We start from the raw sequence: 18,351 nt of genomic DNA, 5'->3' as shown, positions 1-18,351 counted from the left end.
TATACACATCTGCAAGGAGATTTGTTTTGCATTATGGGAGATAGTGAGATAGAAGTGTGGTAGCTTGCTCAACCTTTGCAAGGAGTTTCCCAGTGTTGTACCACCTTACCTCAGTTCTTAAGATACTTTCAGGTGCAAACTTTGTTTGCACACACTTGGATAAAGGATTAAACTAAATTTATTATAGTCTGACCAAGTGAAAAATAAACTTTCAACATCTGTATTTAAGTTTTGTCGATCTGGAAAAGGCATATGACATGGTGCCAAGAGAGAAGCTATTCAATACACTACAGTTATATGGTGTCAATGGGGCATTATATCAAGCAATAGTTAGTCTTTATTTGAGTTGTAAGTCAGCTAGAATGGAAGGAAGTACAGGAAGATGGTTTAATGTTAAATCTGGTGCGAGATAAGGATGTACATTATCCCCTCTGTTATTCATTATCTATATGGATCACATTATGAAGGAAAGTGGTATTAAACATGATATCAGAATTGGAGATGTTAATGTCAGCTCTTTGCTTTATGCGGACAATGATATACTTCTAAATAAATCCGCTACAAGTTTGCAAGATTCCCTGACTAAATTGAATAATTGTTGTAATAGATATGGTATGAAGGTCAGCAATAAAAAGACAAAGACAATGAAAATAGGTAGAATCGTTGAAAATGTCAACTGTGTTTTGAATGGGGAACTTGTGGAACAAGTAAAACATTTCAGCTACTTGGGTATGATTTTTTGTGAAGATGGTAAATTAAATATGGAAATAGACAACAGAATGAACAAAGCTGGTATGGTAGGAAGTCAATTGAATAAATTCATATGGAATAAGAGAGAAATTAGTCAGAACACTAAATTAGCTGTATACAAGACAGTTTCAAACCAGTTTTAACTTATGGATCTGAGAGCTGGGTCAGAAGTAAAACACTTGACCAAATACTAGAGACCACAGATATGAGTGTCCTGAGAAAGATTAGAAATGTGAACAGATGGCATCAATGGCAATAACATATTAAAAATGAGGATATTAGGAAAGAACTTGACATTGTCAGCATCCAGGAATGGGTTATCAGAGCTAATCTCAAGTGGTATGGTCACTTGAACAGAATGGGTGAGGAAAGATTAGCAAAACAAGTGTTCTCTGCCAAGTTGGCAGGAAAACGACCCAGAGGAAGACCAAGATATAGGCGGATTGATACAGTACAAAGTGCCTTAGATGATAGAATTATAAAATCTGATAATGTTGGAGTCTTGACAAGTAACAGACTGATTTGGAGGAAAATTGTAGATAGGAAGTTAGTAATGATGTAAATTTTTCATGTAGTACTATCATATCCTGTACACCCCTTGAGAGTACATGTCGGAATTTGATGATGATGATGATAATCTAATATTGATTTCCATTCTCTTGCTGCCCAAGTATATTTATGTCTTTATGTTTATAGAAAGAATTCATTATTTTTAGATTATTATAAACTACAAAGTCAGTCAATTTTTTACCATTCCTGTTTAGAGTATGTTCTCCATATATTCCTATATTATTATTAATTTTCATGTTTCCAATTCTTGCATTTAAGTCTCCTGCTAAAATTACATAATAATTTTTATTTATTTTATTATAAATATTTTGTAGTTGATTATAAAATCAATATTATCCTGTTCTCTTCCTTCTTCTGGGTCATATAAACCAATTATTGTTAAATAACCTCTATTTTTATTCTAGCTTATATTATTCTTTATTCCATAATTTATAATGTTTTAACTGTTTTGAGAGGGAGTTACGAATCCAAATCATTACTCCTGCTTGTGCTCTTTGGTCTCTGTCAACTCCCCTGTATATCACATTAAAATTTTTGGTTCTCATGATTCCTTTTAATTTCTTTTTTGTTTCAGTGATTACTGCTATTTTAAAATTTCTTTCATTTAATATTTGGTCTAATTCTATTTCTTTATATGCTATTCCTCTTACATTCCAGTTTGCTATATGCAATATATTTTTTTTATTTCCAATTTCGTTTTACCTTTTCCATTCCAGGGTCGTTTTCCATAGATTCATTCCTATTACCTTTTTCTGTCAGCTTAAAAGTAGAATTATGTTCTGCATGTCAGTTGACTCACCTGACAATGGATAGTTTAGTGGTACGGCTGCTACCTTAAGGCTACTAAACTAGTCGTCTTTCAAATTTAAACCCATAGGAGGTATAGGGTATATATTGAAGGGGAAAGAGTAGATTATAGTAGAATAGAGTAGAATTATAGTAAAGGTTTATAGAGGGGGAGATGGTTATAAGGCCAGAAATGAAAAGACCCCATGGCCCTCAAGTACTCTAATAGCATAAGGGCATAATAGCAAATAATAATAACCTCCTTGGGATTATCCTTGGATTGCAGTGCTAGTCTCCTCTCATATTCTAATTTTTCTTTTCTTACAATAGTAGTCACTTTCCTAACCTGAGCATTATGTTCCTCGTGCAACTGTTCTTTGCCTCTCTCTCTCTTTATGTCTTCCATAATCTCTTTCTAATTTGCAATTCCTCTTTAATTTCTCTTGTCATCTATTTGACTCCAAATCGTATATCTTCTTCATTGAGTTATACAATGCACCACTGCTATCAACGATTTTTAAGTATCTCCCATGCACTACGACCTCTCTTCCTTCAAATTCTTTCATCTATTGTAATGCTGAAAAGCTGATTTCTAAGTTTGTGATTGTTGCCTGCCATATAATTCCACAAATTCCTTCTGCCTTGATATCTCTACATGCCCATTCATCCTCCAAGTAAGGACTACATTGTCACTCATCAACTGGGGACAAGTATACACCTTGGTGACAATCAGATCATCTGATGCAATGACCAAATTCAAAACTCCCAATCCTTGTGTTTCCTCTACTACATGCTTCTTAAAGACAGCTGTCTCTCAAGAAATATAAAACTTTAGTTCCCTTAGCAGTGCATAGTACATTCTCTGCCTAGTTAATATTGCCATATTCAAAGTCCCCAATAACGATCACTCATTTTGCATTTGCGAAACTAATCTACTTAAATATTTCTTGCTCATCAATACCTATATTCTCTAATCTCTAGCAACATCTGACTAAATATCTTGTCTTATAAGCAAGTATCTCACACCATATACTCTCAAAGCCATAAGTGAGAGGACACGATTCATCTTTTAAGAGTAGTTTACTTAATACCTGTTTTAAAGTATATGCAAAAATCTTAGCATATAAACTTAAACGTACATTCGACCCAAATTCACGCCTCTAATCTTTCTCCGGACTCTCATATCTGCAGTCTCTAGTCTTTGGTCAAGTATTTTACTTCTGACCCAGCTCTCAAATCCATAAGTTAAAACTGGTTTGAACACTCTCTTATTCCATGTGAATGTATTCAATTGACTGAATACCATAACAGCTTTGTTGATTCTGTCATCTATTTCCATATTTAATTTACCATCTTCATTAAAAATCATGCCTAAGTAGCTGAAATGTTTTACTTGTTCCATAAGTTCTCCGTTCATAATGCAGTTGACATTTTCAACAATTCTGCCTATTTTCATTGTCTTTGTCTTTTTACTGCTGACCTTCATACCATATCTATTACAACAGTTATTCAATTTAGTGAGGGAGTCTTGCAGACTTGTAGGATTTATTTATAAGTATAACATCATCCACATAAAGCAAGGAGCTACCATTAACATCTCCAATTTTGATACCATGTTTAATACCACTTTCCTTCATAATGCGATCCATATAGATAATGAATAACAGAGGGGATAATGTACATCCTTGTCTCACACCAGATTTAACATATATAGATATATTTATTTAACATATATAGATAAAATCATAAAAGAATGGAAGATAACTAATGGAGGATTCAAAATAAATCGTAACAATATATTTGCCACTTTTTTTTTTTTTTCTTCTGATGATCAAATAATCTTTGGAAACAATGAAGATGAACTACAAAAATCATTATGCTGTTTAAATAATATGATAAAAACATATGACATGGAAATTTCAACAAACAAAACAAAAGTCATAGCCTTGAAAAGTGCTAATCCAATAAGAAGTAAAATAGTAATAAATAACAAAATAACAGAGCAAGTAAATGCATTCAAATATTTAGGATGCACAATGTCATATGAAAATGAAGCTGATATAGAAACAAAGATATCAAATTCTTTAAAAGTAACAGCCATTATAAATAAAATATTCAAACCCAACTATGCACGAAAAACATACATGAATAAGAATCTATAATACCTACCTTACTTTATGGCAGTGAGATATGGACAATAAAAAAAAAAGCAGATGAAAGAAGAATTGAATCATCTGAAATGAAATTTCTGGGTAGAACTGAAGGAGTCACCATAATGGATAAAATGAAAAGTAGCGAAATCAGAAATAAACTCAGAATCACAATCTCCCTAAATGAAACAGTTATTTGCTATAAGAAAAATGCAAAGAACACGTGCTGAGAATGAATAGAAGCAGAATACCTAAACAAATTCTAAATTATCACCCAAAAGGTATTTGATGCAGAGGACGACTCTTAAAAAGATGGAATTAAGTCTGGTATGGGCCACCTGGCCTATTAGCCTGGAAAGGAAAGGAAGAAGATGACAGGAGATTGGCCAGTCAGGTCAAAGCTAATCAGAGAGATTTTTTCTATGTGGCAGGAGAGGAAAAATAATTATGGCAGGTTGATGCTGGTGGACAGTTATGGTAGCAGAGTAAACATAGCAAATATAGTGGAATTATTTAATGAACACTTCATCAGTATATATCAGAGTGGTGTGAATGATGCTGTACAACATGTAGAAGGGAAGCAAGAATTAGGAGAATTAAAGGTGAAAAAATCTGAGATCAAGTGTTGCTCGGGTTAGATGTTAATAAGGCTGTGGAACGAATGACATATCACCACGTATTTTTAAAGAATGCAAAAGAGTTAGTCATGCCCCTTGCCTTTATTATTTAATGAGAGTCTTAAAGTGGGTAAAGTTACTAAGGCATGGAAAGAAGACAAAAGAATACCTCTCCACAAGCATGGTTCAAGAACAAATGTTTCCGATTATAGACTGGTCTATGTGTATGTCTGCAGTTGTGATCAAAGTGTTGAAAAAATTGGTTAAAAATAGAATACAGGATTGGGTTGACAAACACAAGATTCTCTATGATGGTCAGCATGGGTTTGTGAAGGGCAGATCTTGTTTTAGCAATCTGCTCATGTTTTATAAGGTGATGAATGTGTTGGATAAGGGAGAATTATATACAGTGATATTCTTGGACTTTGCAAAAGCATTCGATAAATTACCACATGATAAGTTAGTGTACGACCTGCAGAGAACAGGAATGGATAGTTAGATGGATTGGAGATTAGCTCTCTGAATGATACTAGGAAGTTGTGTATGATGAAGCTGTGTCTCAGAAAAGGAAGGTGACCAGTAGCATGCCTCAGGGGTCTGTTCTTGGACCTCCTACTGTTTAGCTTGTTTGTTAATGATATTTCTTGTGGATTGACTGGGAATCTTCAAATGTTTGTTGATGATGCAAAGTTAGGTAGAATTATCATGAGTAGTGCTGATGTTAATTCTCTATAGAAACATTTGAATAGGTTTTTAGCTTGGACAAATGAGTGGGGGTTGCAGTTTTCATGTTAATAAATGCAAGGTGTTACACTTTGGGATACAGAGACATAAGACTACATTGTATTGGTGATATGAGAATTGGGATCTTGGAGTGATGGTGGACTAAAGTTCCGAGGACACATCACACATGTTGCAAAGACTGTACGTCGTATTGCTGCTATGACAAAAAGTACATCAGCATGTAAGAATAAGGAGGTAGTGGTTGTGCATCTATATAAGGCATTGGTCAGACCACATACGGACTATTGTGCTCAGATTTGGTCACCTAGTTTTCATTGTGATGTGGAAACACTAGCGAGGGCCCAAAGACAAATAACCAAAGTGATATCAGGACTCTGAAGTGTTGGTTATGAAGAGTGTTTGAGAGAATGTGGATTATCGAGGTTCGTAGATAGGAGGAAAAGAGGAGATATGATAGAGATCTTCCAGTTAGTTAAGGGATTCTATCAGATTAACATAGAAGAAATTATAAAAAGAGTGGATGTTAAGATGGGAAGAACGAGGGGCCCTGGAAGTTGTATAGGGATGCAGTGAAGGAGGAGTGAGGAGTAGATTTTTTTACATAGAGTTGCTAGTGAGTGGAATGCATTGCCTGAGTGTGTTGTGAGTGCAGGTAGTGTAAATAACTTCAAAGCTCATTACGATAGACATGTTGTTGGTTGAGTGGGATCCCACAATGAGTCTGTTGACTCCATGGAGGTTACAAATAATATATTTAATATCAATACAATGGAATATTCTAAAAAATAATACATTGTATTATGAAATTTCATGTAATAGTAAAATAAATATATTACTTCATGCAGATCAATTAGGTAATTTATAAATATATATTAGTACATATATATTAATTTAAAGACTACCAAACACTTTGCAATGAAAATATCATACACACATACACACAAAATCTTGATCAGAAGATAAAATAGGTTAACAATAAAATATAACTAAATTATTTACTAAAATAAAGAGCCAAAAGGCTTCAGTTTGGCTATCAAAATTATATAAATCAAGTGGATATTAAATCCAGCATTATTTCAAAGCTGAATATAGAAACTATGAAAGTTTCGTATGAAATTTGACTAGAGCTTACGGAAATACACTTGCTGGCATTTATGAGTTGCCCTAGTGCGGCCCTTATAAGAGACATGATCGCTTGCCCAAACGTCCATTTATTCGCCTTCTATTGGTTTCACTGGCCTGACAGCTGTTTCGAACTGGTTGGCTCTCCTCAGAGACCTGGCAGAAACCTTAAGAGAGCAAAAACTCTCATTCAGTACTAAGGAACTCGAAGTGTCAGAGAAGTGTATTTTTCGTAAGCAAAAAATACCATTCGAGACAAGAAGTAAGAGACAAGACTGGGCAGACTTCCCAAACAGTTATTAGAACAAAAGCTATATAATCATAATTAAGGTTACAGTGACATATTACAAAAAAAAAAAAAAAAAAAAAGTTCTTTGAACATTTTGCATTGATTGATTTCTGTGTTTATCTTTCCATCATTTATGAAGTTAAAAAAGATATTTTCATAATGATGTGACTATCCTTTAATAAATAATAATATATGCATTTATCCAAAACAGCAGTTAACCTGGTAACATTAAAGCATGTCCATTATGCAGTAAAAATACTTGGCGTCTCCAAATACATCAATTTATGTCTCATGCCATCCAAATTTTCTTTTTAAGCTTCTATTATCACTGGCTATTGGAGGGATGAAGTGGATCAAAAGTATTTCCACATTTGATCTCTGGTGCAAGATTTCCAGATTATAATAACTATTTGTTCACTAATGTACTTATTGTTATGTTGAGCCCATACACAAGAGGTTGGTTGGTCAACCTATAGCATTAGTACCATATATGGTATGATATATTTACAACCTTTTATGAATAGATCTAAGTAAAAAATAAAAATAAATTTTAAAAACAAAGCCTATGAAGTTCAGCTCACGGTATTAAAAACATAACTAAAAGAACCTATACGTAAATGACTGCTCACAAAAAAGTGCCAGTCAGAAATGGTGTCACTCCAGTGTAACTATTTTCTATTTTTAATCTGATAATATACTTCATTAATATTCAAATAATAAAGTACACTTTTTAGTCTCCTCCATACAGCAATGTGCACTGAAGTAATTAAATAATTAAATTTTTAAGTAATTAAAAAGATTTCAACTCATAACTTCATCCTCTGATTTCATCACAAGATGAAGCACTTATAAGTAAGCAAAAATAATGATATCATTAAATGACATTTATATTAATATTACAAAAGATTTATGTTATCATGCACTGGGAAAAATCCTGAAAATAGTTTATATTACATTAAAAATTATCAGCGTGCCCCATTTTAGCATTACTTTTATCCTAATATAATGGGTCTACTTTAAAAATTGACCTTAAAGTTGAAATTAAATTGTAAATACAGAGCAGTTCAATTTTACATACGCCTTGCTCATTTTTTTCGTTTTGTTCTTTAGCCCACATGTCTTACTGCATTTAACAACCATGAAAACAACATGACATCTCTATGTCATGCACCATCACAAATTCATTAGAAATAATTAAAAAACAGGAAAAAATAAGGAAAAAGGAGAAACAGGAAGCATGCAGATTCTGCATATGTTATATATAAGTAGGTATGAATATTTTAATATAAAGCAGCTAAAGGGAAAAAAAAGTTAATTCCATTCTTACTAAAAGCAATAATGTAAATTAACATTTAGTCCACATGAGGCAGCAATGTTTTTTTTTTCCTCAAAATATTTTTAAAGTAAAAAAAACATAAATGTCTGGAAGCAGTGCACTGTTATCAGCTGCTTAATATATTCACATTAATGACACAGGACCAAAAAGATTCCAAAAGCATAAAATTTCGTTGAATATACTGTTTTACATTATTCATGTAGAGAAAACTGTTTGAGAAACATCATAGTAAAAACTGAAGTTCAGATTGTGAATTTTTCTGATATGCATGTTTAAGTTTAATATCAAGAAATTTCTCTCTTTAAAAGTGCCAGATTAGAATCCATCTTTTTTAGATAGTGTTTCATAACAAAATACAGCATGATAAAGCAAAACTTTGTTATTATGCTGTACAAACAGCCTAGCTGACCGAGTGGTTAGCGTGTCTGCTCTCCAGTCAAGGGGCTGCGGGTTCGATTCCTGCCATGGGCATGGATGTTTGCGATTGTCTGTGGAAATACTAATGGATTGTGAGTGGTGGAAGCAGAGTTGTAGAGTAGATGCCCTCCTTCGATGAGTCTTTGGACTCCCTGGAGGTGACAAATAATAATAATAATAATAAAACAGTACCATAATACAAGTCTTTGCAGCTACATAACTATTATTAAACAGAGTCACCAACAGAGGTTCTTTTTTTCTTTTTTTTTTTACTCTAACAGATAGTCAAGAGATGAAGTTCAGAGTAACACAAGTTACATTAAAGTAAAACAAAATTATCTTGCAACTGCTGGCCTGGCTTGCCAAATGGTTAATGTATCTAGTCTCCAACCAAGTACAAATCCCACCATTGGACTGAATGCTTGGAAATGTCCTTGGGAAATGAATTTCACTGCCTAGTGTAAAACCATCATAGGGCATGAAGCCACTTGAAAAAAATTCTATGTTTGGTCTCCAGAGCAGGACTGCTGAATTATGTAGGAAAATAAACAAGAAAACATATATAAAATAAAATAATTAAAAATGGGGAGGAAAACTCCTTAGACCACCCATGGTGTTAGTGTACTATAGGTTTACAACTTTTAATGGGCGAGAGCCACAAAAACTATTTCTGTCAGCAAAGATACTTTACTTTATAATGTATCTTTGTGCCTTTATATAAATAAAACTGAATGAACTGAATACTTTATATATATTTTCATGGGATGAGAAAAGAAACACAGAATCATAACATGTAGTCAACTACAGTAGTTTATAGTCCACATATACTTGAAGTCAACCAGCTAATTTATAATAAACTAGTTCTGCATCCTAAAACTGAATACTATACTTAGATTTCTCAAAACTTCTTATAACAAATAAGTATGCAAAATACAAACAAAGAATTAAACATGAAGTGCATCCAGAAACAAAGTTCAATTTAACTGTAAACGAATGAAACAATATTTTCAATATTACCTTATTGTCACAAGTTTACACATATTGTCAGATACTTCTCAACATATTTTCCCCCTGCTTTGAGACATCTGTCATGCTCGGACACAAATTTTTGTATCTCCTTATCAAAGTAGTCAGCCACCAGTGTTTTAGCAATCCTTCACTATCTTCATATCATTGCTGTTGAACTGAGCTGCTAAAAATCTCTTCAAGTGGAAAAAAGACTGAAGTCACCAGGTGCAAGATCAGATCTATAATGTTAGAGCAGCAGTATGGGGTAATATGTTGTCATGAATTAAAACAAATCCAGAGCTGAGGAGGGAGCCCTGTCTTTTGTTTGAAGTAGACTGCTACAATTTTTTTTTAGAGTCTCATCTGCATTTACTGTTGTTCCCTGAGACAAGGTCAATAAGCAAAATATGGTACACACGATCTTCCTGGAGGAAAGCATCTGCTTGAATTTCTTTGCCTCTATAGATCCTATACTACTTTTGCACTGATTGCTGCTTACTCATGTGAAAAATCCAGGTTTCGTCTCCTGTCATAATGTGATTCAAAAATTTGTCATCTTCATTATGATATCATTCCGAGTCAGTGCTACCACCATGCATTTTGTTTTGTGATCAGCGAGCATTTTTGGCACCCATCATGAACACAATTTGCAATATTGTGTTCTGTGAAGATGTCATGTGGCAAAGAACAAAAAAATGAGCAGGAAATGTGTATCAACTCCAAAATTCCGTTTTCTTGAATCTTCTCAGTCACCTGTTCATGATGATCAGCAGTGTTTAATGAAGAGTGGCCAGTTCAGTCTTCATTATGCACATTCATCCTCCCTTCACTAAACACAGCATACCATTTTTGCATCATTTCTACTTAGTACTTAACAATGAATTTCAGCCAGAAGAACATTTTTTTTGGCATTCAAAACTTTTAATCACTGACTGTATCTCACAAATGGCAAGATTTTCTTACTCAAGCACAGACTAAGAACAATATGTCCACTGAATACATGACTCCTGCAACACTGCTGTGCAACAGTATCCCCATCCTGTCACTTGCATCACCAGTATGTATGGCCACAACTTAGTTTCTGAATGCATCTTGTACTTCATTTAAAAACTGAATTTTTAAAAACAAATAATGTATATCTTTATATCTAATTTAAAAAAAAAAAAAAATTCAATTTTGTGGTGATAGTCTACATCTAAAACAAACAATATAGCATAACAAATGCATAACATACAGATATTTCTCAATACCAACTTTAATACATAACTATCATTAAAAATTTAAACACCTACATGTAACAAAGAAATTATTCTTTTTTCTTGCTTGTATTCACATTATTATTATAAATGTATTTATTTCAAAGAATAAATAAATATGTATATATCAACTTACAAATGAACTGAATACTGATGCTGAATGCGATTAGCCACTAATTTTGATTCAGCTTCAGACCAGTTTAAAGGAGTTTTAGCATTATTGCAGAGAACTTGACACTCTTGATTAACAGTCATTTGAACTTTATAAGGAGTATTTACAATTCGATCTCCCCTTAATACCTCACCTAAAAATAAACAAGATTGTTATAATTATAACTTCAAAGAACATAAGCTTAAACTATAACTATGAACATTATTAGCCTAATTCCTAAAGTAAAATAGCAAGTTTTCATAAGTTCAACTACGATTATTAGAATGATGTCCAAATATGCGATTCAATTATCTGTAATTTAATAACTGATAAGATCATTAAAATATAGAAATATAGAAATAGAAAAACTAAATATAGAAATAGACAACAGAATCAGCAAAGCTGGTATCGTGGGAAGTCAATTGAATAAATTCATATGGAATAAGAAAGAAATTAGTCGGAACACTAAATTAGCTGTATACAAGACTGTGTTCAAACCAATTTTAACTTATGGATCTGAGAGCTGGGTCAGAAGTAAAACACTTGACCAAAGACTAGAGACCGCAGATATGAGAGTCCTGAGAAAGATTAGAGGCGTGAACAGATGGCATCAATGGCAATATCATATTAAAAATGAGGATATTAGGAAAGAACTTGACATTGTCAGCATCCAGGAATGCGTTAGCAGAGCTAATCTCAGATGGTATGGTCACTTAAATAGAATGGGAGAGGAAAGATTAGCAAAACAAGTGTTCTCTGCCAGGTTGGCAGGAAAACGACCCAGAGGAAGACCAAGATATAGGTGGATTGATACGGTACAAAGTGCCTTAGACGATAGAAATATAAGATCTGATAATGTTGGAGTCTTGACAAGTAACAGACTGATTTGGAGGAAAATTGTAGATAGGAAGTTAGTAATGATGTAATTTTTTCATGTAGTACTGTCATATCCTGTACACCCCTTGAGGGTACATGACAGGAATTTGATGATGATGATAAGATCATTAAATAAGAGATGATCCACTGACATGAATGAACAGAATTATATTATAGTTACCATGAGGATAAGTGTATGGAGAATATTATTTTAATAACATTATAATGATTAATGAAAAAAAAATTTTTTGCATAAAAACTTAATCTCTGAAACCAACATATTTGTTATTATTCCATTCCATAAAAATGGAAGGGAAATTCCATTCCATTTTTATTTTTGCCTGTCATTCAAGTGGCAGCTTGATTTTAGAAAACTCCCAACAGGAATACATATCCATACTTGAAGTAGAAAAAGTCACCAAAAATCTGAAGTGTGGAAAGGCAGTTGGAGTAGATGAAATTCAGTACTCAAATATGGAAGTATACAGGTTTTACATTGGCTGCATTGCATAATTCAGAAGGCCTGGTCAGAGGGTCAAATTCCAGATGACTGGAGCAGAACACTCATAGTATCCATCGATAAAAAGGGAAATAAAACTGAATGTGAGAATTACAGGAGGTATTTCTCTACTGAGTGTTCCTAGTAAGATTTATGCATGTATACTTGAGAAATGGCTAAAAAATTGTCTGATTTTCACATTAAGACAAATAGTTGAGAAATCTTGGGAATATAACAAGGATTTGTATTTAAGTTTTGTTGATCTCAAAAAGGCATATGACAAGGTGTCAAAATGCTACAGTTATATGGTGTAAATGGAACATTACATCAAACAATACATAGTCTCTATTTAAGCTATAAGTCAGCAGTTAGAACTGAAGGAGGCACAGAAAGATGGTTTGAAGTAAACTCAGGTGTGTGACAAGGATGCACATTATCCCCACTTATTCATTATCTGTATGGATCACATTATGAGGGAAATGTGGTGTTAAATCCGATATCAAAATTGGTGATGTTAATCTTAGCTCTTTACTTTATGCAGATAATGTTATACTTCTGAATAAATCCAGTACAAGTCTTCAAGATTTCTGGACTACATTGAATAACTGTTGTAATAAATTTGGTATGAAAATCAGCAATAAAAAGAAAAAGACAATGAAAATAGGCAGAAACACTGAAAATATCAACTATATCCTAAATGGTGAACCTATAGAACAGGTAAAACATCTCAGCTATTTAAGCATAATATTTAATGAAAATGGTAAATTAAATATGGAAATAAACAACAGAATAAGTAAAGCTGATATGATAGAAAGTCAGCTGAATAAATTTATACAGAATAAGACACTAGTCAAAACACTAAAAAGTTGTATACAAGACAGTGTTTATATCAATTTTAACTTATGAATCTGAAAACTGGATCAGAAATAAAGCACTTGATCAAAGACTGGAGCCCTCTGATATAAGATTTCTGAGAAAGATTAGTGGAGTGAACAGATGGCATCAATGGTAGTACCACATGAAAAAAAGGATATTAGGAAAGAACTCACTATTGTTAGCATTCAGGAATGTGTTAAGCTAATCTCAGGTGGTACTGTCACTTAAACAGAATGGGAGAGGAAAAATTAATAAAACAAGTGTTCTTTGGCAGGGAAAAGACCAAGATGTAGATGGACTGATATAGTAAAAAGCGACTTAAAAGACAGAAACATAAGATCTGATGATACTGGAGTATTGATTAATCTGGAGGAATATATTGATTGGAAGTTAGTAATGGTGTACTTTTTCATGCAGTACTATTATAATTATCCTGTATACACCTCCTGAGGGTACATATCTGGAATTGGATGATGAGCAATTTACACAGATAATAAATGACAATGACATCCTTTTCTGAAATCAACATGAAAGAGTTATTCGGCAGTACAGTATTCTCCTCACTCATCATTACTTACATTTCGGTGGTAGTTTAAGATGAAGTGAATTAAAATGCAAGAATAATACTAATGCCACCAAATTCATGCAAGTCAACACTGTTCCTGTCATGCCATTTTGGTCCCTGTTCTTCAATGACATTGTAGCACAACTGATAATTATTATTTTTTGTTTTCCCTAATTAAAAGTAATCATGAGCGCCAAGTCAAAAGATATGAATTTAAAACAATGTGAAAAAAAAAAAAAAAAAAAAATGTATTAAATTAACTAACTAAGAAGCCAAGAAATGATGGGAACTTTGAAAGTAGCACTTGCAATACAAACCTTCCCAGCTCTGCTACAGGATTATCCCGTTACTGGTTTCCAAATTGTGGAATGTGTCACTAGTGGCATGCTTCTGATCCTATAATACTGCATAATGAAAACACCAAAGTAGTATAGAAATATTACTGTGTTTTGCCAGTCATGATTCAATCAACTGCAAAGCCACTAAATGTTTATGTTTTCATGTTATTACTAAACTTTAGTTCAGTATAAGTTGCGAGTGTGCAAAGTGAAAATGCACTGACACTGAATAGCTTATTTATCATTTATTAATGTGGCTCAAGGATCACATTAACTTGGATTTTATTTTATTATATCAATCTTATGTTTGATTCCAGACCTGATTAATTTATGATCTCTTGTTACGGTGTAACTACCAATGCTGCAGTGGCCAGTCTGGTTGTCCGATTGGTTAGCATATCCACTTTCCAGCCACAAGGGTGTGGGTTCAAATCCTGCCAAGGGCATGGATATTTGTGATTGTCCTACTAACCAATTACCATATGTACTGCTGTGACCTATGTCTTAGCACAGTATGACTCTTGATGTCTTTGTGAAAAAAAAAAAAAAAAATGCTGAAGCAAATGTGTAAGTGATTATAATTAAACTTTACATTTTGAAAGGATGTAAATGGGTAACTACTCAGTAGAATGAGGTATTGTTTAACATGATGTGTGCAGCAATGGAATTTTATTTTGGGCAAAAAACCAATATTAGTTCTAAAAGTTGCCATTAGAGCTGCAATACATGCAAATTATGTATGATACTCCTGGTATGCAGTGAAGTGCTGCAACCATACAATTTATGCAAATACCAAATGTCCCCAATGACATATGCTTTGAAAGAAGCTTCTATAAAAGCTGGTAGCTGCAGAACGTATCAATCCATTGCCTGTGAACAGACGTGGTAAGGCACAATGTCACCATTACTGAAGGATCGCGCACTTCTCATGAAGTTGTTTTACCAAAATAACAACTGTGTCTTGAGAGCATTGTGAAAGTTCAGAACATTAAAGGTATTAAAAACAGGTCTCATGACTGCAAATGGTTTATGCAAAATAATCCATAAATTTGAAGAGACGGATTCCTTTGATGGCAGAGGATGGAAGCCTATTAAATAGCAGACAGTGGAAGAAGTAGCCAGCATTAGAAGAAAGGATGATAAATATCATAAGAAGCAACAGTACATGGCATTATTGCATGGTCATTAGACAAACCCGTAAGCATGGTTCACAAAGTCTTAAGGCAAATTCTGCACTATTATCTTTACAAGATTCTCCACATTTAGCAATTGTTTAATCCTGACTGAGGTACATAAGAAACATTTGCGCTGCAGTTTCTTGCTCAGACTGAACTGGACGATGACTGACCGTGTCACATTTTCTGAGCTGAGTCACAACTGCAGAATTTGGGCAACTACAAACCCACACGTCATGCAACAGATTCTGCTTCATTCCCCAAAGGTCACCATTTGGTGTGGTTTTACAGCAGAATTCATTATCGGACCTTTCTTTTTCGAGTAGCTCAGTCCTGCTAATATCATTACTTGCACTGTTAATGGCCAGCGATATGCATTTCTCATAGCCAAGCAGGTGATTCCAACACTTCAACAGCATCAGTGGCTAGATTCAACAGTTTTTATGCAGGATGGTGCCTCTCCTCACATCATCACACCTGACAAGCAGTTGCTTCAGACACATTTTACCAAAGGCAGAATAATCAGCCACCATTTTTGTACAACGTGGCCAGCATGGTCGCCAGATCTGAACCCTGTGACTTTTGGTTGTAGGGACATCGCTGAGACATTGTGTATTATGGACACATAGCCAACTTAGTAGACCTCAAGAACAGCAAACATGCCATATCGAGTAAAAGTCGAAGTTCTGTGGTTAAGCATGCGATTTTGCAATTTCAGTACATTGCCAACAACGAAGGACAGCATATCAAACATGTTGTGTAACCACACAATGTGCTGTGTGTACCCTATGTTTTGAATTACCCCACAATGGTATTGCAGCTCCACTTATCGCCCTGGTGGCAACTTTTAGAACTAAAGTTGGTTTTTGCGCAAAATAAAATTCATTGCCGCACACATATACCAAGTTAAATATTAAATCGTTCCACTGAGTAGTTATCCAGTTACAGCCTTTCAAAATGCAAACTTTAATTATAATTAGCCTGTATATTAGTATGTGTATCAGTCTAAAAAACTAAGAAAATTATGCATTTATCAACGATACATGACCATTTTCCCACATTTTCATTTCTAACACTTGGCTTGAGTCACTTTTATGAAAATTTCTTCATAAATCAATTTCTTCCATTCCATTTTAAACAAATGGAAAGGTTAAAAACATTCGAAATCATAAAAACTTCCTTAGGTCTACATGTAATAACTAGCTTAGAGAGTTTTCTGAAATTTGACTGGCTTTAAAAATATTGGCATAAGGACAATCTCACTGATGTCATATGATGAGGTAGCAACTAAATAAAAACATGAAAAAATTTAGGTTATATTTTTAGAATCAATATAAAGAAATTATATATTTTAAGAAAATAAAAAAAACCTAAACACTTGTTTCTTAATTTTCAGTTTTAGCATCCATTACATTAGAATAGTTACCACATCACAATTAGCTGGTTATTTCATAGTTATGCCTGAGCACTCTAAAGATAAAATGATGCATGAGTATCCTATCCTACTTATTGGTAGTACATACACCATTATGGCAAATCAGTGATAATTGACAAGACAGGAATTTGTAATGACTGGCATGTCATAAAGTGTGTGACAAGGCAAACATGCTTTGACATTATGAAGAGACAAGCAGATGAACACTTTTTTCCAAGCCCTGATTATTAAAAGAGTCTGAAACTGCTAATCTATTGGCATCTTTTTCCTAACCAGCATGTATTATGTTACATTAAATATATGTAGAATTACACTGTAACCCTGAAATCATGCTAGCATACTGACAATAGTGCATGGTTCCCTAACCTGACAAAGTACACTTACATGAAGGAACATCCCCAAACAATATTCTTAAATTAGGATACAAACTAATACATTAAGTTTGTACCTGTCACAGAAAAGCAGAGATTAATAATATAAATAGGACCATATAAATATGACTGATAATATAAATAAGACAATAGACTAGAGAGAGAGAGACGATTCACAAAGCAAAATAAATATATATTGAAATGTACAAAAACACAAGCACTGATTCACAACATTTTGAACTAACAAATGAATTAATCTCAGTCTTAGCTAATACAAATGTAACAAAACAAGCACAAGACTGGAGTATTTAAACTGCATACAGGAAAATCAATGCTTTGCATTGATTTTCCTGTATTATAATCCCACCATTATAATACGACATTGGATATCTAATCACACCAAAGTGCATGAGTTTACATTTATTAACATTGAAATGACAGCCATTCTCACATGCCCACAATTCCAGACTATTCATATCATTCTGCAAGTACTGCATATCAGCAGCACTCTTGATCTTTTTTTACTTATCTTTTCTCATCAGCAAATAGCTGTATATCACATGTCAAATCCTTCCCAGCATTCTATGCTGTATTCTGTCATTAATGTACAGATTGAATAACAATGGAACAAGGACTGATCCTTGAGGCATAACACTGATTACCTTGAATCTTGCAGATTCAATTCACACCCCCCACTTTTTGATATCTGTCAAACAGCTATCCTCTTATCCATGCCAATAGTTTATAATCCAATCCCATATTCTCCAATTTCTACAACAGTATTCCATGCTGTATTCTGTCAAAAGCTTTAGCAAAATTCAAAAGTATCATGGTATATCCATTGCCCTTGTCTAACTCAGTGGTAACATTATTATAGAATATGCACAAGTTGCTAAAACATGACCTTTCCTTAGTAAACCCTTGCTGTTCATTGCAAAATAGATTCTCTGTCAACCTATTTCTGAATGCGAACCCTAACCAACTTTTCCAAAATCTTCGCCACCACTCCTGAGATACTGA

General features: G+C 33.6%; 1 protein-coding gene across 2 annotated transcripts in view; it reads right to left on the bottom strand.

The window, feature by feature from the left end:
- Nucleotides 1-18,351, bottom strand: part of TM9SF4 (transmembrane 9 superfamily protein member 4) — a 211,655-nt gene that overhangs the window by 148,064 nt on the left and 45,240 nt on the right. For both annotated transcript variants that reach the window (XM_090391928.1, XM_090391929.1), the window contains exon 4: nucleotides 11,182-11,350. In XM_090391928.1, the coding sequence (XP_090248054.1) occupies nucleotides 11,182-11,350 (169 nt within the window). The remainder of the gene's footprint in view (nucleotides 1-11,181; nucleotides 11,351-18,351) is intronic.

Source organism: Typopeltis vanoorti, chromosome 4 (assembly GCF_054136105.1).
Source record: "Typopeltis vanoorti isolate ZY-2024b chromosome 4, IOZ_Tvanoo_1.0, whole genome shotgun sequence".
NCBI classification, from domain to species: Eukaryota; Metazoa; Arthropoda; class Arachnida; order Uropygi; family Thelyphonidae; genus Typopeltis; species Typopeltis vanoorti.
The sequence above is the reverse complement of the archived record's forward strand: the minus strand, read 5'-3'. Positions and strand labels throughout refer to the sequence as shown.